At 42.7% G+C, this 23,532-nt stretch overlaps 1 protein-coding gene across 1 annotated transcript in view; it reads right to left on the bottom strand.

Annotated features, from left to right (window-relative positions):
* chsy1 (chondroitin sulfate synthase 1) overlaps positions 1-13,448 on the bottom strand; it is a 72,556-nt gene extending 59,108 nt beyond the window's left edge. Inside the window, exons 1-2 of the mRNA XM_046073968.1 lie at positions 12,206-13,448; positions 3,035-3,530 (exon numbers count right to left, since the gene is read on the bottom strand). Coding sequence (XP_045929924.1) covers positions 3,035-3,530; positions 12,206-12,516 — 807 coding nt within the window. The 5' untranslated portion in view covers positions 12,517-13,448. The remainder of the gene's footprint in view (positions 1-3,034; positions 3,531-12,205) is intronic.
* Positions 13,449-23,532: the final 10,084 nt, after the last annotated feature.

The raw sequence follows: 23,532 nt of genomic DNA, 5'->3' as shown, positions 1-23,532 counted from the left end.
AATATGTATTAAATGTATTTAATAAACGATTAAACACTTTTGGAAGGAGGGACAATAAAAATTGTCTTGTCAGTGGGTTTGAAACCTACTGGCCTGGTGGGGCCAGTTGCAATAAGTTTAACGTTGAGCCCTGCTATGCGTTTTCTTGCTATTTCTGACCATTTGATAAACAAATAATATCCACAACCTAGAGGAGTAAAGGTATAATTTAGAATAAAAAGTATAATGTTAGTATAATAATATGTTTACAGGTTACACTTTATTCAAATAGTGTGCCTACAGATAGTTTATTAGTTGAGATTTGAGCTGTTTCACTAATAAAACCCATTCTCTGATATTAGCCTATACCACTGTGGTTAAGATTTCATTAGGTTTGATTAGGGCTAATGTTATTAATAGTTCAGGTCAGTACAGGCTACTACATAGCCTACCATTAGTAGCCAATAATATTAATTCCAGTAGGACAAAACAGCAATTTCACTTTTGTGGGTTGTTGTTGCCAGTTGTGCAAGAAAAATGCTCTACATGGTGTTTAGTCTCTCATTTGAATGCAAAGTACTAACTTGTCAATAATAATAACCATACATACAGAACGAGTTCAACATTTCTAAAGTTTGCTGTAGCACCTTAATCTTTTCTTAAAAAAAGCTTTGGTGGACACAGGCCCTTACCGCAGAGTCTGTACTAAATAAACCAGACATAAAGAAAGGGTGAAATTGTGCATCACTACTCAATTTTTTTACATGACAGCACAGACAAACATGATGACGCTTTTTATCATTCACAGATCAACTCTCCTGGAATCTCATACAGTCAATTCATTAATCTGGGACCCTACGATTCCGCGATGCAGTAAACGCGGATGGAATCACGGAATTTGATAATAAAAATGGAGTCAGCTGTTAAACACAGAATGTTGCGGAATCTTCCAAAATGTGGTTGCAATTCATAAAAATTGGCATTTTCCATAGCGTTAAAAGCATCTTCTTCACAGCACTAAAGCCAAACAAGCTACACTGCTATGTTTTGGTTTCATTTGTGTGCACCCTGCTTGTCTCCTCTGCTCTCTTTGTGCTGTAGTGTTTCACCAAGGACACACACACACACACACACACACACACACACACACCCCTTCATATCATCAGCGTGCTAGCCAGGGCTCATCACTTCAGCAAACTCTCAAAAGTGCAACCACATCGCCAGATGCAAAATCTTCTTCTACAGTTTATGTGCAGGACATAAACTCATTAAAGACTTCATGGCTGTGTGAGCGGAGTCAGGTATTCCGTAGGAAAAAAACATAAAAAGCTACATCGAGCAGCATAAGGGAGCTGTCCTGCAATCAAGTAATAAGGGGGACAAATCACAGTACAAGTATTGCAATAATTCATGCATTGTGATTTGTGGCCATTAATAATTGCACATAGGCCTAAATTTGAACATTTCTATATGCACATTTGGTTCGATACATCAGATTCATTGATAGCGATTCCATTTTTTATATTTTCTTATAGAGTTGTTAAATAGTACTCATCCACCACATGATTACACACACACTTTCTGATGACAAAATGTGCTTAAATTGAACACAAAAAAACACAGAAAAATGAAAACAGAATTTGGCAAAAATTTAAATGGATATCATAAGGCCCTTATTAAACCTTGCTGTGTCATTTGCATTTGCTTGAGCAGACGGTCTAAGGCACAGCCATGTCTAGAAACGTCAGTAAACTGGCTGGTTGGAGTGAACGCTCCACCAGAGTGCACACAGAAACACACTCATCTGATGACGGAGCTTTTCTTGCTCTGTTGTGGTGGGTTGATTTGGGTAGCGGTGTCTTACCAACTTGGCCAACAATGGAAACACTCGCACAACTCTCAAAAAAGACTCAATCCAATCCAGCAGCCACAGTGACACCAGTTCAGCTGAAAATGTCCAGTTAATCCGTACAGTGAGGAAGAAGCCTTGAGTGTGCAGCAAGGACCACTTCTTTTTCTCACTTTATTCTTTGAACTGAATACACGTCCATCTTTGAATGACGTATGTGACTGACTTGAATTTAAAATGTGTTTGGAATTGTGTACCTCAGCCGTGAGTATTGTGGGCTTGAAGTGATAAAAATGACATACCTGTGTGTGCCGCTATCTAAACAAATCAAAACCTTGTCTTGTAAACATCACACAGCAGTGCAGGCAGGACATGGTGTACCGGCTAATGGTGTGCAGTTCTGTAAACCGAGCAGGGTCAGAGGTCAGCCCTCGGGTCAGGGCCAACACACACATACAAGGTTTGCTGCAATCTTGTGATGACCTACAACTGGTCATAATTCAGTTACACAGAGATTAAAACAAACCGTCTTGGCTCTCTTATTCCACTCAAAAACAAATACATCTGACCAAGCAGGCACGTTTACAACGTACAATTTGCTGTATTCAAAATAATTGCTCCAGAGGGGCTTGGGATCTTAACCATGTTATGCCCAATTCTGACAGCAGTTTTGAAAAAAAATCATGTCTAACACATTACAATCAGAGGAAAGTCTTCAAGGAGCTGTCCTACTGTCCGACTTATGTTTACTGAAGAACACATTGTCTCAGCTGCAAAGAAGGCTGTCCAACCTGAACAAGAAAGTGCAAGAGTACAAAGTTCACACCACTAAAATAAAAGACCCAAATTTTGAAAACTCGAATCATGGCTGAATAGGCTAAAAGCTCAGGAGGGAGAGACAATGCACAATAATTTCCCCACTCTCTCCTCCATGTACCATGTAGACCAGGGGTTTTCAAATTCTGACACTGTAGGCGCCCCTCAGACTAAACTGAGGCAACTGCACCCCCAAACAACCCCTGTTTACCATTTCGCAAATTGCCACTCATGACGCTCATTGGAATACTGAAGAAAACATGCTAAGGGAAAGTGCTGACTGCTGTCTTTTTTGTAGGATTTCTAAGCAGATTTATTGCCCTTTTATTCACAATGTACATTGGAGATAATGAAATGTAAACCACAACCCGGGTCCCTCTCTCTCCTTACCTCATAGGACCAGACACACTGGACCCCAGCAAACCGCCTGACACAACGGCCCACCTCCACATCCTCATGGGTGGTGTACATCTCCTGTAGACACTCTCGGATGTGCGGCACCATCCTCTTTAGGACCTCGCGGCTCATGATGACCCCTGGCCCTCCCATGCAGAAGTTCTCCCCAGGCTCCAGGGCTAGTTTCCCCAGCTCATCACGGGCCCCCATGCCTGTTTGGCCCAAGAAGATGGCCTCACTGCTGTTGAGGCTGCGCAGGAAGCTCTCCAGCTTCTCACTCTTGATGTAGACATCGTCGTCGGCCCTCATAAACCACTCGTACTTGTCCAGGTAATGGTCATGCATGTACTTGAGCATCATGAAAGACTTCTTCTGCGGTGGGTACGAGTCATCCACATTACTCAGAGCCACTATGGGAATGGGGATGGAGGTGTCAGAGCCCTCACTTGAGAAGAACTCCACGCGACCTGGAATAGTTTCTGCCCATGTTCTGTAAACACAAACACACAATAAAAAAACACACACACACACACACGTCAGATAAAAACTAAGTGGGATTATGTGTAACATGTAACAACCTGCAGGAACAGGAAACAAGTGCCCAGAGGGCTTTTTCACAAAAGGAGAATTTAGAAATCCAGGATAACAGAAAAAGCTAGGCTCGACCTAGTGTGATCAGTGCATCCTGGCTTTATCCCTTTCACAAAGGCAAACCAGGCTCAGTAGGAGCGACTATGTCACGGCAGGTGTAAATAATTCAGATAAATGCTTGTCAACAGCTTTCTTCACGAGACCACACAGTCGATCACAGATTTATTGATGCTGAAATAGAAAAAACGTGTGCAGCACACACACAGTGAGTAACAGCGAATAAAGAGGTTTACGATGAAAAAATTAACATAATATTTGGAAAAACAAAGAAAGAAACACGGCCGCAGTATTAAAACAGTGAGAAAAAGTGTGGCTGACAATAGTGGACTGACTGAATGAGAAAGTCAAAGTAAAAATATCACTTAAACTGTCAGAATTATAATGTTACCATTCATGGTAACACCTCTAAATCTATATCTATAGAAAAAGTAACTTTGTGTTGGAAAGTGGTGGTGGGGACGTGACAGCTCAGATTAGGGGTGTGACGATACTAGGTCTGGGCGGTATTTCAGTTTAATGAGGTATACCGATATAATTTCAAAAGACATAAAATTAGACAATACCGCTTATACCGATATAGTTTGATGTTGAGTTAATTTATGTTTGTCCTGCCAGCATTTGCTCGTCTCTCTCCCTCACCGTGCAGCCCCGCCTCTCCCTCTGCATCTGCACGCAGCAGTCTACTCACAAATTCTCTGACAACATGGAAGGAGACACAGTGCCGGTCGACACTGCTGAAGACCTGGCTTGTAAAAAGAAAAACAACAGTCAGTGGTTTCCCACACATGCACTTTATTTTGGCAGGCCGCCCAGGTTAGGCGACACATGGTAGCTTTTGTGTTAGCTTTTGAGTGTTTGGATATTATATATTGAGAGATACAGAGGGGTGATATTTATATATATCTGTGATATACTGAGTGGTGGATATTTTACAAGCGCAGACCAAGTAAAGAGACAGTGAACACACTAGTCAGATGTCATTTGTTAGCTTCCACGTTGGTTTTGTTTTGATAGGCTACGTCGTCAACACGCCTCCTCAACGCTCGGCGCAGCTGCTGCTGTGAACGGAATGGCAGGTGGAAAAGACCAGAAGAAAAAATAGTTTTTTTTCCCCAGCAACTTTATACAACATAGCCTACTACATACTTATGTGTATGTATGCACAACAGAGGCACAGTATGTTAGTTAGGTCTCTGAGTGTGAAGAGAACTGAAAGAGGCCCCAAGCCCACTTATACCGATATATATTTTATACCGGTATTCAACCTAACAGTACTTTTTGGTTCATATCGCCCAGCCCTAGACGATCCACATGGCTCAGGAGATGTGATGATGCACAATTCTGTGTTAATGAGAACAAGACGAGAAAAATATCTTAACTAGGGCTGAAACGATTCATCAATAAAATCGATTAATTCGATTACTAAAATGCATTGACGCCAATTCTTTGCATCGAGGTTTCGTTTAATCCATATAACTATATACGCACGGACATTTATTACTGTCGCACATCGCATTTACCTGTGTGAAAACGACGTGATTATGATGGCGCTGTTTGCAAAGTGGAGGAAGAGAGAGAAAATAGTGAGCGCCGAAGAAGAAAGTGTCCAAAGTATGGGGTTATTTCAAGCTAAAAGAAAACAACAACTCTGTAATGTTACCATCCGTCCACCTAAAAACGAAACTTATGTCGCCTACCAACAGCATGACGGCACCTGATCAGAAAGCACCTGGTGTTCTGCCAGCGGACCACAGACGAGGTAACAGTTATAGCGACTTTAGCATTTCACTGAAATCATGATTGATTGTTGAGTTGAAGGCTAGCCAAAATAAACCGCAATCCTCAGCTGAAAATGTGCACACGTGCGTTTGTTGTTCTCCTGGTTGGGTCGTAACGTCATAGTCATGGGTTAACTGGGTGTTGGGGAGCTGCACCTTCGTATAACTTGTATAGCACTCAGGTGAGGTTTGTGTTTGTAAAGCAGCTGTCTGGTTGTTGGTCTGATGTTTGCTGTATGACACACTATGAATTTTAAGAGCAGTGATATTTTTAGCAACTCACACATTCGGTCGGTCCACTTTTGTCTTCCACACTTTTTTCCCGCTGTTTTATTACTGTGCCCATGTTACTTTTTATTTTATTTATTTTTAACATGTTATGTGCTTTTATTCCACGTAAACCTACTCGCTGTTGCTCACTGTTTGTAAAGTATGGTGCATGCGTCTTCTTCTCCAATTATAAAACCTAATAACTGTGTGTTACCATATTGCCAAAATGTAGGCTACCTGTGGTATTTTAATGCAGGCTAATGAAAAATATGCAAAACACAAACATGTGCAGGTAGCAGGGATTGTCTGAGCTACAGAGAGAGCTGGAGGGGAGTAAAAAGTGTTTTGCAGTGAAAAAGTAGCTGCCTGTTGTCATTAGCTGTTTATGGATGTCGAGTCGGCCGACTCCTCCAGATCTTTGGCATGCTAGATGTCTGGCTGGCATCTGCGATGTGTCAGCGATGTGTTAAGGAGACGTTTTTATGCACTGATCACAGCCAGACGATCGCCGAGCCCCCCGACCGGCAAATCGGGCTAAAAATCATGTAGTGTGAACTAGGCTTTAATCTTGGTTTTGGGGTTAGGGAAAACAGCTAGAACAGCGAAAATCGATTACGCCCCCTGTATCGGGTCAGTCCGTTTCCGAGTACTCTCAAAAATGGCAGTAACTAGTAATCTACAACATATTTAATTTTGGAAGTACCTTGCCCAACACTGTTCCATCACTGTAATTTCTTGAATGCAGTGGAGAGTTAAGCCTCAAATATGCTCGGGAGCGGATGCGGATAAGGACAGCTGCATAACCCGCGGACTCGGACTACTTCAAATACTACCTTCTGCAGTCAGCTTGGCGGACACGTTCGACACATGCGCAGTAGATCGGTTCTTGCCCTGGTAGTGCTAGTCGCCACGCAGACCTGGTGCGGACAAGTCCGCGAGGCCACAAAAAACAGGAGGCGTACACCCTCTGATGACGATTTTTTCATCACATGCACCCTAGCGGACCCTCACATAAAGTATAATCCTTGCCTTAACATTACAGAGAACTGCTCTAATTCAATGCATGTCAGTGTCTTTGAAGTTTCCTCTTAGCCAACATTATTATTCCATTAAAACCTAAAATAAGCATTCGTTCCAGATGTTAAGCATTTTAATCTGGTGAATTTACTCGGTTTAACACCATCTTGTTTCAAAAGAATAAATAACTTCTCAGCTTCTCCTGCTGGTGGACTTTCTGTAATATAGCTAATACTTTATTACGTTACTACAAAACAGCACTCCCAGAAGGTTCTACTCTAGAGAAAATAGAATGGAAGCCAGAGCCGTCAGCTATAAAGCTCCTCTCTTGTGGAACCATTGCTGTGTCTCAATTCGCATACTTTCATACTTATACTTACTATTTTGAGTGCATAAGTGTGTTCACACTATGAAGTATGGCAAAATGCTGTGCACTATAAGTACCCGGATGGTGCACTCATAACGGCCAAAAAGTTGAGTGTGGAACGGTGGACAATTCTCACCCTCAACAACCGCCATTCTAGCTACATAGCAGAAGTGGGCGAGGCCAACAACACGGAAAGCAGCAGAGAGAGAGGCCCACAACAGAACTGTGTAGGTGTCGAATATTGATAGTTTTACGAGAAGTGATGGCAGAACAAAAATGTGCTTGAACGTTTTTGGAGTTGAGGAGCTCCATAAGTGACAGCGGGGGAAGCTCGCGGCAAACCGCGGGAGGAGCTAGTGAGGCTGGCCAGCTGTCCGCTGTTCCTGCTGTCCGCTGTTCCTGCTGTTGTTCCAGCAACAGCAGGAAAACACAGCCGTAAGATAGTTTTAATGTTTGTACCGCTGTTATTCTGTCATTACATTTGAGTAATTTAAATTAAATGAAGAGACATCTTGTACAGAAAATTCTTGGCTTGTGAAACTTAAAAAATAAATAAACACTAATAAACCAAAGCAAATTACTTGTAAGTTTGAACTTGGCAATAAACCCGATTCTGAGTATTTCTGTGTGATAAAGCCTGGCTGTTATTTTGGAGCTCTGCAGTCGGCCTCTGTGCTGGGGGCATTGTGCAATCTTGCGTCATTTCCCCTTAGTGCACAACAGCAGTGTTTGATTTTAGACAACACTACCTTGGGTGCTTCTCAAGTCTCTTATTTGTCGTTTCCTCGCTCTTCGCTTGAACCGGAAGTTGTTCCGCTCCGCCATCTTGCAGACCGTCCCAAAGCTCTTATTTGCGCTCTGAGGAGCTATGAGCGAGGATACACCAGTACATCCTTCGCAGAAGTCTTTCACTGACACGCCCCCTTATTGGGTAGCCGTTATATTGATTGGACGCTGCAGCTGATTGGACTGATCTGATACATCAGGACAGAACATTAAACTCAAGTGCATTACTGGAAAGTGTTTTTTTAAAATCGTTCTTGATTGCAGCGCTGCGCAGCGCATATTCGCTCCACACATCCTCTGACTCAGTCGCTCTCTCTCTCTTTCTCTCGCAAACACGCACAACAGACCCGTCGGTGAATTTAACTGGTTGGTATCATAAACACCACTGCACAAATCTGTCCAACACATCGCTGTCAATGTCGGAGACCCATGTCAACTTTGGAAAACAGCTGTCAAAGTTACCATGCTGTATAACTGGTATTGACTTCTTCCCTTTCCCGTAGTTTAGTGCTTTCTCATCCCTCTCCTCTCTCCTTCTATCGCTTTCTGCAGGTGTTTCTGGCTCCGGACCTGTGGGTTTAATCTGTGGTTGGGGTCTTACTGCTGTTACCAGGTACCAGGGTCCAGGGATCCCTAGGGATCCTTGTGGGGGTTACCAGGGGGTCCCCAGCAAACAGGGGAAAATTTTATTTTCCCTATAATTCCATCCATAAACACAGTAACAGAACGTATGACTATTTACGTCACGCTTTCTGTAATCAGACATCTAACAGCCAAACTCTTTTCAATTTTGGGACAAAATCTTATGTGAAATTAGGGATGCACTGTGTTCTCTGACATGTAAAGAAAAAAAGTCGTAATGGGAGACCAACGTCATTAGCCTATTTAAAGAGAATTCATAATATTTTACTACATGCTTTATACTGCATTAGGTTACTGATTCACTGGAAGTTTCCCCTCAACCGTCTGACAGACACAGAACTGGATGACACGAGGAGCTGCTCATGCCGGGGGAAATTAAACTAACCGACAACATCTGTGATCAGACAGAAAGCTCACCACAAATGTTAAAACATGTTAACTTCAGCACCTCTGATTAACGTTACATTTTTATAGCCTACTGAAACTCCTGTATATGCCCGCTTTGGCACAAACTGTCTGGTGGGTCCACGTCACTCGCTGGTGTTGGAGCGAAGTTGCTTTCCTCTTGTAAATGTGTAACCACTGCGATAACAAGACATTCACAGTGTATTCCTCAGAGACAAACACTTTTCCACTGTAATATCAAGAAAGAGAGCGTCAATATTCCAAAGTTTACACAGTAAACGCCATGTGGGTAAAATTTTACAGATGATACTCTGACTTCCCGTTCCCGTGAAGGCAGCACGGAGCTGCACCACAAGTAGCTGACGGAGAAAAAAATACACCGTCTAGTCCAGTCGCAGTGGACTAAACTGGCAGGTTTTAATGTGGCAGGCCACAGTTTTTTTGCAAGTAGTTTAGAGTTTAAACTCATATTGTTGTGAATAGTGTAAACTCGCCTTAGAATTTCGCCCCTCAAAAGCAGATCAGCGCCCCCCTTTCCAAAATACTGCTTCTAGCGCGGTACTGCCCCCGTTGAGAAACACTATTTCATGTGGTTCTTGTATCGCGTAACATGAAGACTGCATAGCTTCTCTTCAGGTAGGACTCTCATACTGCATCACTTGTTGTTGTAAAGAGAGAAAATTACAGGATAAAGTTGCTAACCTGCCTGTCAGCTTGCTCTGGTCCGTTTCAGTTACCATAAAGGTTTAAATACGTGGGCACTCCAAATGTAGGTGCGGCTAGCTTTATCATCTTCTCAGAAACGAGTGACAGAAACACTCAAAGCGGGTCAGATCATTTGTTGCCTTTTCTAAGAAGTCAGCCACAGATGGTGTGGCTGTGCTAGGAGACAATTCAGCACAACAGTGTCTGAAAACGGCATATTGGGCATATTGGGGCGGCTGTGGCTCAGGAGGTAGAGCGGGTTGGCCGTTAATCGGAAGGTCGGCGGTTCAATCCATGGCTCCCCCTGGTTGCGTGTCAAAGTGTCCTTGGGCAAGATACTGAACCTCGAATTGCCCCTGGCGGCTGTTCCGCCGAGTGTATGAGTGAGTGTGAATGTTAGTTTCCGTTTGAGCACTTAGGCTCAGTGTATGAATGTGTGTGACTGGTGAATGCAGTAATGTAGTGTAAAAGCGCTTTGAGTGGTACAAATACGGAGCATTTACATTTATTGCGTCTTTCTCGGACAAATGTTTCTACAATGCTGACATGTCAACGTAATTGTTCGGTCTTTTCGGTCGTTTGACTTATTAGGCGAAAGTGCTATTTTTACTATTTTTGGCCGATTAATTTCGGTGGCCGAACATTCGGTGCATGTGAAATAGATGTGAAATAGAAGACTGATCTAATTTGTGTCAGCTATGGGGTCCTTGGTGTGAAAAAGTTTGAGGACCACTGCTGTAAATATATTACAAAGAGTACAGTCTAGACAGACTACAGTTGTGAATGGAATCACTTTGGGCGGACACTGTAAATATTTTGCACTGTTTAATCCAGTAGGTGGCAGTGATGCCAACCACTATAAAACGAATCAGGCCCCCATCAGACAGAAAGCGCTTTGCAGGTTTGAAAACGCAATGCCTTTTCTTGGTTGAATTTGGAAAAGAGCAAAGTGCTGCGTTTTTTTTTATGTCGCTAGGCAACCACCGAATCAGCTGTCCTTTTAGTCTAATCAAAGATTATAGCGCCAGTGATCTGTAATTTTTGGTTTGCTGCTCATTAATAACTGTCATATTAGCAGAAACTTGATCACAACTCACAGGTCTGTGGCGCCTGCTCTGGCACTGTTTTGAGTGTGTGAGGTGTACAAACACTCAGGAGACAGGGAAAGCGAGATCTGTGTGGGCACATGAGACCCTCAGAAAGAGGAGACTCCGCTGGTAGTAGCCCACCAGTTGGTCCAGGGACTTAATCTTGGGTTGTCTTAGTGATGGGTTGGTTTAAGGCTTATTTTAGGATGAGTTGGGGACAGATTGTTGCAGTCTTCGGATAATCCAAACAACTGTAAACTTCCGTGAGCACAACTGAGGGTCCGTCTCTCCATTCATTAGATTGGACAACTTCAAAACCCCTGATCTAGACAAATGTCTTCTGCACCAAAATCAATTAAACTCCAGAGTCTTGGAAAACGGTTTAGGCCTAAATACAATTCTGTAGAGCCGTTAAAGGGATTCCTCTGGTGTAAACAGTAATACTACTTTCTACACAGTGTTTTCTGCCTAATAAAATTTCAGTTCTTTTACAATTTTATTTTGAGATTTTAACACAATTATCCAAACTTCTGAAAACAACTCAGTAAAACAGACCAAACCAGGCTGTTGTTCAGTTAAATGCCTTTTCAACCAGACATTTGAAAATGTCATATAGGATTCTGGGAGACTATGATTGAGGCATTTGTCTATTTTTCTGACATTATTTTTTTTTTCAGTTAAACCGATTCCCTGGAGAAATAAGCAGACCGATAGACAATTCTGTGGTAATTGTGGTAACATTAGTGCTATCCTAAAGTTTCTGAAGATACCAAATGTGTGGAGCTCAAGTTTGCAGAAGTGTGTCTGAAAGGATGCAGCAGGCAGGTAGAAAATGTCCATTTGATGCCATATGTGCAGATATAAAAAAAACAAGTACTGGGTTCCATGCACTTCATTCAGTGTTCACATGGCTTCAATGAAGAGTGTGATAAACTTATTTTACCCACATTAATGCTACTTAAGTTGACATAAAAGAGCAAACAGGATGTTAAGCTGATATAATGGTAATTTAACACATGTTAGCTAACAGTTACCTAGGCAGACTTGAATGTATCGCCGAGCTGTTCTAATTTACCATTACAGTAACTTAACGTTACATACCCTAAGACATAACTCGCAGTAACGTTACCTCATTTGGTACCATTTCTTCTGAATTCTTTTTTAAACGGTAATGTTATCCATCAGTCAGTGTATCAATGACAAAAGCTTTACAGTGGTAGAAATGACTGCTACTAGCTAGCTACCACTGTATAAAAGGCCTGTAACTTACGCCCAATTGGAAAGTGTACTTCCACTACTACTAATACGTACTTCCAGATAACCTTATAAAGAAGCTACATTAAAATGCGAACATAACGTTTAAAATTAGACTGGTGAACCGTTAGTTGCCTTCCATAAGAGAGAAAGATGGATGGGAGATAGGAAAGGTGGCATTCTTCCCTGACACATCACATACCTGTGTGCCGCCACGGCTCGGCTGTTCAGGTACTTCTGGGCAGTCATGACACCAACGAACAGGAAATTACTGGACCTGGAGCCAGGCTTCTCGGTCGACGGTGAACCGTTATCTTGCGGTGGCCACAGTACTCCGCCGTATTCCGTTCTGAGTCCCCTGTTCAACCCGCAGCCGGCAGGGTTAGCTTTACGCTTCTGCCCAGCTTTCTTCAACTCGGTCGCCCTCGGTAAAATGAGTCTGGAAGCCAGCGTGAACCCGACAACCAGTCCCAACAGAACACTAAACCATGCTCTTCGGCTTCGACCTGCCATTCCCCAAAAGTTCACCAGCTCGCTGTGTATCCTCACTGTATCCTAAAGCCGCGTGTCGGTAAAACTATGACAAAAATAACTAATACACACATATAAAAGTTTTTTTTAAAAACACAACAAAAAGCGGATCGTCTCTAGCAAACCGGGCTCACACACACTCTCTCGTGGCAGAAAAGTCCTTTTCTTCCAGTTGCCTACGTAGCATCACAGAAGTCTCCTTGAAGCCGCCACCTGGACCGTTCTCTGCCGCTGCTCCCGCTGACCATCAAGCTGTCCGTCGCTCTCGACCCTCGACACCCTTCAACGACAACAGACACGATCAGCAGTTTCTACTTTTGCCTTGAATTGCCCAATTTTCGTCATTATCTCGCCATCGGAAAAATGTAGGACTGTCGAGATTGCTGATCGCGAAGGGTTTAACAGTGGTTTGAGCCAACCGAATTTCCGTAGAAGCCTCCTGACTGGCTGGCTGGCTTCAAGGCTTTAGCTTGCGAAGGGGGGTTGAGTCTTTAACCATTGTCCTCAGTTTCGCTTCATACAGGCAGACAGGCTCTCCCACAGACTGTAACGATCACACAGGTTTGACAGTCTACGGTAGGTTTACGTTAGGACCATCTCTTTCATCTTTGCGTCTGAGAAATCAAGTTGATCCTTTCTTTCTGCATGGCGAACGTCTCGAAATACTACAATACCCATGAGCCTCACCCGCCGTTGCCATGGAGAAGAATCCAGTCAGAGCCATGAATCAGAGCGGTAGCAAATTCAAAACGCGTCGTCGTTGCAGTGGTTAACAGAACGCGGCGCCATAGTCGCTGTCCCCCAAAATAAGTGAATTTATTTAAATTGATTATAAAATCAGTTCTTACAACGGCTTAAGCTTTATTCTTTAGCTTCCATTGGCCGGTAGCGGCGCATCTGACACAATTTTAAGATCGGCGATTGGGTGTTTTTTTTTTTTTTTTCTGAACTGCCCCTTGGGAGTCGTAGTTAAAGTCACCCACAAGCGTGTGCCTTCTTTAATAAAGAACCAAATGTGTTCTTAGACTGTGAATATTTTGGATTGATGATATAACCAGTAACGTTAGAGTTGTATGCATATAATGTGGTTCCATGCCAAGCCATGCAAAAGCTCAAACGACTCACGTAACTATGAACTTTTACTTCCGGAATCAGGGGCGCCCGACCTGACAATGCGGCGTTCAAGTGAAATAGTAAAACCCCATTTTACACTGGACCACCATAGACTGTTAAAAGAAGAACCACTGCACCCACCTGCAACAGGAAGCTAGTTGTCTGTCGTACACGTTGTGAAGTGTATTTGTTGTTTGTATTGTATGTACGTGATGCAGAGCTTAAACAAACATACTGTACCAAAAACAAATTCCACTGGCATTTGTCATGTGGCTAATAAAACTATCTATCTATCTATCTATCTATCTATCTATCTATCTATCTTTTGGGTTTGCTCTCTGAGACAATAAAGATTTTATAATAACAACAACACAAATACAACAACAATAATAATAGATTACTATACTAACTACTATAAGTAACATATTTAATTTAAAACTATTATTATACTATTATGAATTACTAATTTTACCTTAATGATTATTAAGGTAAAATTAGTAATTCATAATAGTATAATAATAAATTGACACCATAATTGTATTTGGTTGACCACTGCTTTACCAAATAGTAGTGTCCTGAAAGCTAAACTGGACAGCAGAAATTAAAATAAAGCCCAGATGTGTGAAAAAAACAAACTGCAAAACAACTAAGAAATGTGTTGTGAATGTGTAAAGATGAAATATATTGAAAATAATGTAGTATCCTTTTTTCTTATATATGACACATTTCTTGTTGTAAATTAACAACAAAAACAATCCTGTTATCCACATTATATATATCTAATCTTATGTAGACAGAAAACATCCCAAATAAAGTAGACGAGTAGACCGTCTTTAAACGCAGCATGTCGCTTGGTCAGCTCTCTGGTCTGGAGCTCCACCGTGTGGTCGTCGTCTTCTACAGCGATCCGTCGGTGTCTGGTAAAACCTGTGCAACACAACACAGGACAGTCACAATATGTTGTTGACAAGTAGATACTTCCAGCCCTCTGTGAACTCAGCTCACCTGTTCTTACCATACTGTGCAATATCCTTACACATACACACATACATATCCTGTAAATCTACCCTATGGTTCTAACACCAGTATTATGTTATTTACATATACACTATTGTTGCTGTATGTCAAGTTCATTTGTGACTGTGTAAAATTATTTGTAGCCACTAAATATTCAATTACAAGGGCACCCCAACCATATCTAGACCATTAAAACTGACTTGGCTATACAGGCTAGAAGCCACAGGCTTACCTTGTTTACTATGTCACCAGAATTTAATAAGAAAAATAGTTAATTTAAGTGCAATTAAAAAGAGGCACCTTTTTGTTTGTTTTAGAAATAAACCAAGTGTAAGTCTAACCAACATATACAAGACACTTTCTTAAGATCAGCTTTAACAGTTTCACTTGTTTTATTTTATAAAATACTTAAAAATCTGAGTGTTAACCTGCTCTTTGATAATTTCTTTGATAAATGTAGTACCATGACGAATCGTGGGTTATACTCGAAAGAGCGGGGCCCACCCTAAATATAAGCCATACAGACAGTCACCTTTGACACCACCATGTGGGTAGGGGCTTTGCTCTGACAAGAAAAAAAAATCCAGATATGATTTTTAAAAATATAATTATGGCCCCCATCCAAAGAAAAGAAAAATATGGGGTTCTGTTTGGTGTTTTGTACCGCTGTCATGCCGCCAATCAACTAAGGGACGGCACAACACTTAACTATTATCAGCAGCAGCATTCAAGGGGGGGAGGATGGTGTGTGGAGGATGGTCTGTTAATGTGTGTGCCATAAAAGACAACCAACAGTAAATCAAAACAGGTGAAGAACTGACAGCTTAAAACTTCAGATATGAAGTCAAACGACCTATTGTTAGGACCAGAGGGAAGACTGCCCCATCTACTGGCTCACCAACACCTCTTCCAGCAGCAACGTAGTTTTCCCAGGAGGGCTCCTGTCCAGGCACTAGCGAAGCCCAAACCAAACCTTAGCTTCATTCATTCAGCAGAAGCAGGTTACACGTTGGTATGGCTGCTGGCCATGATGTCACTGATGATGTACAGTATATTCCTCAGGTTGATGTGGTTCTCCGGGATGATAGTCTCTCTGAACATGTGCCAGTCTGTGCACTCAAAACAGTCCTGCAGAGCTGCCGTAGCTTCATCTGTCCACACTTTGACTGTTTTACTGTTGGTTTGACCCTTTTAATCAGCTTGGTGTGAGTGGGCAGGAGAAGCACGGAGATATAGTGGGGGAGGGCTTTGTAGCTGCCAGGAATATTTGTGTAGACATTGTCCAGTGTATTTGTTCTTCTGGTGGGGATGTGGACATGCTGGTGGAACTGAGGTGAAACTGTTCTTCAACAATAAAAAGACCATCAGTTTGTTTTGTCATTTGACTGCTGATGACATCATACAATTCTTGAGGAATGTGAACAGCAAGGACAAAAACACTTTCTCTGGGCAGATAATATGGCCGACATCTCAACATTAAAAATTCCACATCTGGTACACACTGTCTATCCCCTTTGGCCTCTTTTGAGCACCAAGCATTATTGATGTACACAAAGGCTGTGTTCGAAACCGAAGGCAGTTGCCTCGCTGCCTCGTTACCGTAGTAGACAGCTGCCTCAGAAGGCATCTCTGTTTACATTAGTTTCGAACAGCCTTCTAGGGCAGCACTTACGGCAACGTGTGATGTCAGCACGCTGTCTTGCGTATCGCCAGAAGAGACACTAGCCTTAGCATCAGCTAACTAGCTATTGAAAAGCAAAACAGCTAACAGACGCCTCAGAAATCATACTGAACAAACTCGGTTGGTTACAGTCATGGGCTAATATTATAGTTCAGTGTTTAGTTCTCACTAGATTTTCAAAAATCGAAGTGAGAAAACTACTTAAAACTTTTAAAATGTATATTTGTGTACAAATTTAGCATGTTTGGCCATCTTGACGAGTTTTTGAAAGCTCCGGCGGCCACAGCCACGCTGCTTTATGGGTAATAGTCATCATCAAGTCATCATTGATGCTGCCTTCAAAACTGGCCATTACTGGGGCAGCTTGAAGGCATCAAGAAGAGATCGCTCGAGCCGTTTCGACGGCACTCGATGCCTTGCTGTCCTGTTAGACACCTTCTGAGACAGCAGTTTAGCCCGTTTCGAACACAGCCAAAATGTCCGTCTCCTCGATCTTCCCAGAGTCTTGTGTTCTGTCGCAGAACACGCTCCGCCAATCAAATAGCTGGATGTTGTTTTGCAGCCAGTAAAGATCATGGCACAGCAGTCTATGGCGCCGCTCCCTGCCAGCATTCCCTGCTGGGTCCCCCTGCCCCTGGCATGAAAACCTTCTGTGCTACAGTAAAGGTGTGAACACTAACACTCCCCAGGTTCTCTGTGCTCCCAGTCAGGGCATAGTCAGCTAATAAGACCACTAGTTGCGACGCTAAAGCCTAGTTCATACTACACGATTTTTAACCCAATTTGCTGGTCGGAGAGCTAAGCGACCATCAGGGGTAAATCAGCGATCGATTGGCGGTCGCCAGCCGTTATTGTGTCAATGACACATCAAAACAGCTCAACACACTTTCACAGCAGGTTGTAGAAGATTTTGGAGCAACGTGCTTGACAATGCTCTCCACCACCATCTCCATAACACCAAATGATATCATATAAATTCTCATCTTCAGATCTATGAAGTGATGTCTGTGGTGCTAGTTATGTTGTTTTGTTCTGTTTGGCTATGTCTGTGTTCCTTTCTATCTGCTATACTCAGGTCTCTCTTTACCTCAATGAGACAACCTGATTACACAGAAAAAAATAACTTGTAGGATTTACTTGATAAATAAAATCCTCGTAACAATTTGCACAAATACTTTTTGAGTAAATTTTACTGTTCTAATTTCAAGTACAACATACTTACCACCAAACTAAACATCTATGAATATACTAAGTAAATGTAACTTAATCATATTAAATTTGTAAGTTATATTTATTGAAACAAATTTAGTCTATGAATCTTTTTAAAATACAGGAACATCACTGTAAGTACAGGTACATTTTATATATTTGTACCATTTACTGGTATGTATTAAATAAGTAGATTTGAATAAATTTTTTCCTTATTGACAATTGAAATTACCTACTTGCATATCACTCACTATAATCATGTAAATGTTGCTCATTTTGTTCTAATAAATGTTACATTTTCACTAAGCATTTAATGTATTTTATCACAAATAACCCAACAAAAATACACAATACAATTAAACAGTTTATTTTGTGACAGCTAAGACCAATTTAAATTCACATTTCCTGGACATATATAAATATATAGCTGATATAGTAGTCTGTTACGGTACGTGGTGTGGTGAGGTTGGAGGACCCAAACGCAGGACGCAAGGCAGAGAAGTACAGTTCAATGGGGTTTTATTGAGGGAAAACAAACAAAAGGCGAGCACACTTACTGGCAGAGTGGCTGGTAGCAGAGTCCATAAAACAAGATAATCCCAACAGAAATCCAAACTCCAAAGGAAACAAGGTGACAAGACGAGCAAGGCAGACAATAGAGGATGGAGCGTATCCACATGACAGACAGGGGGTAACTCGAACATCCTCTGTTGTCTATCCCGGCAAGCCGCTCTCACCAGGGCCAACCGGGAGGTGGCCGCAAAGCCATGGGTTGCCTAGGTGGGCAAAAAGTTTTTTGAACACTGGCACCCCTGCAGCTAACCCACTGCCTGTTCCCCGCCCTGCTAGCGCTGCTAGCCCCCAGCCTTTTCCTTGGCCTGCTAGCGCTGCTAGCCCCCAGCCTGATCCCTGGCCTACTAGCGCTGCAGCGGCTAGCCATCCGCCTGGCCTGCCCGTCTCCCTGCCCGACCCCCCTAACTATGACTCTCCTGGCCTTCTTTGCCTTGAAGGCCAGGGAGTCAGAGGCACAGGCAGCCAGTCTGCAGCCTACTAGCCTGGAGGCTAGTTTCCCCCTTGGCTCCATGTCTGTTCCACCTCCAGTAAGGCCAGCTGGAGGGCGACATGGACTCCGCCGTCGAGGAGCAAAGACATCGGTGGTCCGACCAACACCAGCTCCGTTGGTGGTCCAGCCAATTCCTGCTCCTCGTGTTCCGTCGGTGGTCCGACCAACACCAGCTCCGTTGGTGGCCCAGCCGACACCTGTTCTTCGCGTTCCGTCGGTGGCCCAACCAGCACCAGCTCCGTTGGTGGTCCAGCCGATTCCTGTTCCTCGCGCTAGGTCGGTGGCCTGACCGGCACCTGCTTCGCCGGTGGTCCGATCGACTCCTGTTCCCTCGTCGGTGGTCCGACCAACACCAGCTCCGTTGGTGGCCCAGTCAATTCCTGCTCCTCACACCATGGTCCCCAGCCCAGCTGTCCAGTCGGTGGTCAGACCGACTCCAGCTCCTCGTGTGCGGTCCATGGTCCCCAGTCCAGCTGTCCAGTCGGTGGTCAGACTGACTCCTGCTCCTCGTTCCTTGTTGGTGGTCCAATCGGTACCAGTCCCACCGGTGGCCCAGCCAACTCCTGCTCCCTGTGCTCAGTCCTCAGTCAGCCTCCTGCTCAGCCCCCAGTGGGTTTCCTACCTCACTGTTGGCTGTCCTGCCAACCCCCTGAACCCTGCCTGCTTGGCTGTCCCCCTGAACTGCCTGGCCCCCCGGCCCAGTTCTCAGGCCGCCCGCCTGAGGTTCCCCCGTCTGGTCTCCCTGTTCTGCCTGGCCTGTTGGGCCGCCCTCCGGGACGGCGTCCTGAACTTTGCCCCCTTGATCTGCCCGGCCTCCCGGGCGACCACCTGAACTCTTTTGCCCACCAGATCTGATCGGTCGCCCTCCGGGACGGCCGAACTGTCCCCTAACCCTGGCCACCTCGGTCGGCCTCCTGAACTCGAGCTCCTTGTAAGCCTGTTTAAGTTAGTTTTTTGGATTAATAAACATTTTGAACTGCAACCTCCTCGCCTTGCCATTGTCTGCATTTGGGTCCTCACCTCAGTCTGCACTCAGTGCCACGATCCGTGACAGCAGTCATTATAAAAAAAAAAGAAAGTACGACTGAATGCTCATTCACAAGTCATTCTGTAAAACAATTCAATCTCCATTCACCAACATGAACTTCAAATTAATTTACTACAAGTACCACTGAAATTATGCAATCCTAGTATACTCTGTATTTTCAAAGCGTTTCTTTGACCTCAGAAAGTATCATACACAGTCGAGCATATCACAACAAAAGGTGAAGTTTTAAACTGACAGAGCTGGGATACATGATAGATAATTCCCACAGTTAGTTAGCCAGGGTAAAGTTGTCCTCAAAGGCAAAGTGCCAAAACTCTACCTTTCTCTACAAAGGTGAGAGCAGGGCATCAGTAAAGACCCACATTAATATTTGAAAGTGCACTATATACTGTTGGGGCAAAGTGTTTAGAATGAAAGGGATACTGATATTCACACTGGCACATTATCATTCCACTTTTTTTTGCATTAACCCATCTTATATATTGTTTTCGAAGTCATTTCCTTATATTTTTTTATTTTATATGACGTATGACTATAGTAATTCCATAAGTCATACGTCATTCTCCAAGCTTGCGCAGGCGCTCTGTCATGCCTCGTTAAAAAACTGTCACGCCGTCACACCTTGTTAAATCAGAGCATCAAACCGATCATAGTTTTGAGCCAGCTAACCAATTTATCATGTAATTTACTTAGAACTTACAGTAGGTATGTCTCTCTGTGTCTGACTGTTGGTTTGTCTTTCTAGTTTAGTTAATGTTAGCTAAGTTAACTAAGTTGTAGTTAGCCAGGTGTAGTTCGCTAGCATAAGTATTTCCTTGGGCGTGTCCCCCAGGGGGAGGTCTTTGTTTGCCCTGAGGCAGGACTTCCGGTCTCCTGAGAGAGGCTGTCTGTTAACTTTAATGTCGATTTTAAAGTCTATTTGCGTGTATTTTAATCAAATACCCTTCCACAATCAAACCTTTAATGTCATAAACAGTTATACCGTTCTTAGTTTTAAGCATTTGGTAAAAGGAGGGAAAACAATTAACCATCGTAACAATCGGAATGGTTCAGTTAAAAACATTTTTCAAGTTTACAGCAGATGAAGAAACTTGACTAAACATTTCCTGGATAATATTGGCAGTTAAACATTCTTACTTAGAGAATATATAAGCAAGTTGAATGAACATGCCCCCCCCCCCCCCCCCCCCCCCCTTCTCTCAGGGAGAGACAAAGAGAATTTGGTATCTCCAAATATTTTGCTATAAAATAATCAAATCCACACTGGCTGGTACACTACACAGTAGTGATGTTAACACAGCATATCGTTAGTGAACACTCCAGCCAGTCAGTTTTTGGTTGTCATGGTAATTGCCGTAAAGAGGTATTCGATGCTCAGATTCTCCGATGCCTATACCTGTGATTCTTCTATGTCCTCTCACAGCAATGGCAAATGGTTCAATTGCAATTATAAAAAGTAAGGGGGACAGTGGCCAACCTTGTCTAGAGCCTCTTTTAATATTTATCAGTTTCAAAATGTTGTTGTTTGTAATCATTTCAGCATAGGGATCATTGTACAAAAGTTTGACCCAATTACAAAAACCCTCCCCCAGGCCAAAGCGTCCAAGAACCTCAAATAAATAAGTCCACTCCACCCTATCAAAGGCTTTCTCGGCATCTAATGCTAAGAAAGCTGTGTCCGATGCTTCCCATAAGTTGTGCAGAATCTTCAAGTCTGAATTCAGGAGGCTGATCGGTCTCATATTTTCACATTTATCGTTAGCTTTACCCAGTTTCGGGAGAAGAGTAATCAGAGCACCTCTCAGGGAGGTATCCCATTCTGAAGGGATTCTAAAAACATTTGTCTGGTATTTATTAATCATGAAATACTCATCTATTTGTTTTCTAAAAAAAATTATTAGATCTGGGTCCTGGAGCCATTTATGTCTACTAAATACTTACCAAATTTGTCAGATATTACCTTAGTGACAATCAGTCAATCAGTCAGACCTATGGACTAAAGTCATGACTCCCCGCGCCTGGGAATTCAAAGGAGCTGAAAAAACTGTCCCCCGCCACCTCCTCCTTATCCTAGAATCCTCCTTCGATGCCAAATGTGTCTCCTGAAGGAAAATAATATTAGACTGCATTTCTTTTAATCTCCCCATTACTTCAGTTTTTGCAAACCTATGCAGTTCCAAGAAGTGAATTTTATCACTACCCCACTGGACATAACATCTAACTAGGAGTGGACCACTCATGATAAAGTAATAAGTAAAATTTATAATCCGCCACAGCAGCCATATGAAAGAACCCCTTGAACAATAAACAAAAACCCGGTTGTCCCAAAGCCCGGGAATCCAGCCCCCCACCCACCTCACTTGTGGCTCTCACTGCATTCAGAACTCTCATCTTGTCTATGTCGTTCATAAACTTCATAATCAGTGTTCTTGTGGGTGCGGACGGGTCGTTCCTCAGTCCCATACGATGGTCTCTCCAAGATTAGTTTTGTATTAGATAAAGTTAAGCCCAGGGCCTCCAGGATCCAAGCCTCGAGGAAAGAGCAGGCATCATTGCCCTCCGCCCCCTCTGGGAGGTTGACCAGCCTCAGGTTAGATCTTCTAGATCTTGCTTCTAAGTCGACAATCTTGTCCTCTATATCTTTGTTTTTATTTTTGAGGCTGTGGACCCTGGTCACAACACTGCTAAAAAAATAAAAGGTGGCGCCAGAAAAATACCATTACATAACAGTAAATACCCAACTCGTAAAAGAACGGAAATATTCTGGCATCTGGGGCACCAGAAATACCGTAAAATAACAGTAAATAACCCACTCGTAAAAATACAGTAATATTCCATAATGACAAGTCTGTAACTTTAATTTTACATAAAATCTTGTAAAATTTTGGGGGCTTTTATTGTTTAATTAAGAACATATACACCTGTAAAAACAATTAAATTACCTTACCTAAATATAGTAGACGGAATATAGAACACTGCTATAATACAAATAATCAGGCTTAAAATTTATAGTAGAGTGCTGCTTTTAACTGAGTTTTATTATATAATTTCACATAAAAATCTTGTTAATGTAATCAATATATATTGTAAGAAAGAATTATACAACACCTGCAAATACTAGATTTTCCTTTAATAAAAACGTCAAAATACTGTTCTAAAACTGGTAATCAGCTGTGTGTGTTCATTGGACTTTTGGACCATTCTTCTAGAAGGGCATTTGTTTGTTGTTTTTTTTTGTTTTTTTTTTAAACCTGTCCTGCCCAGCAGCCTGGTATAGAATATAATGACCTGGATACCATATTGTGCCAGACAGATTTTACTTTAACAAGAGAGTATTAAAATACTCCTTTGTCTGTTTTATTATTTATTTAATTATGTATTGATTTGTCACCGGGCCGGACAGGGGGGCAGACACGGGGATGGGGGGGCACAAACAGACAGCACAGAGAAAGGACAACACCTGTAAGAGAAGGGGGAAAGGGGGATGGAGGGTGGGGACAACAGGGAAAAGCTGTGGGAAACACCAATTGCAGAAAGCAACGAAGCCTGCAATAGAACAGAGAGGGGGGCTTGGGGAGGAGAAAAACAACAACAACAAACAAACACAACAAACAACAACAAAAAAACAATAAAAATAATAATAATAATAGTAAAAGACAACCAGCCGAACAGCAGCAATAAACAGCTGACATATTAAGACAACTAAGAGAACAATGAAAACAAGAAACAGTCACACACACTAAATAAGCAACACAACACAGCCACGAGAGCTGGAATAATAATTAATTTAAATAAGTAACTGAAAGAAAGGCATCAGGAATAGTTCTACCAGGGACAACCTAAGTTTGTTTGTGTCTGTGTGTGTCT

This window comes from Micropterus dolomieu, linkage group LG17 (genome assembly GCF_021292245.1).
Source record: "Micropterus dolomieu isolate WLL.071019.BEF.003 ecotype Adirondacks linkage group LG17, ASM2129224v1, whole genome shotgun sequence".
Lineage (NCBI taxonomy): Eukaryota > Metazoa > Chordata > Actinopteri > Centrarchiformes > Centrarchidae > Micropterus > Micropterus dolomieu.
The sequence above is the reverse complement of the archived record's forward strand: the minus strand, read 5'-3'. Positions and strand labels throughout refer to the sequence as shown.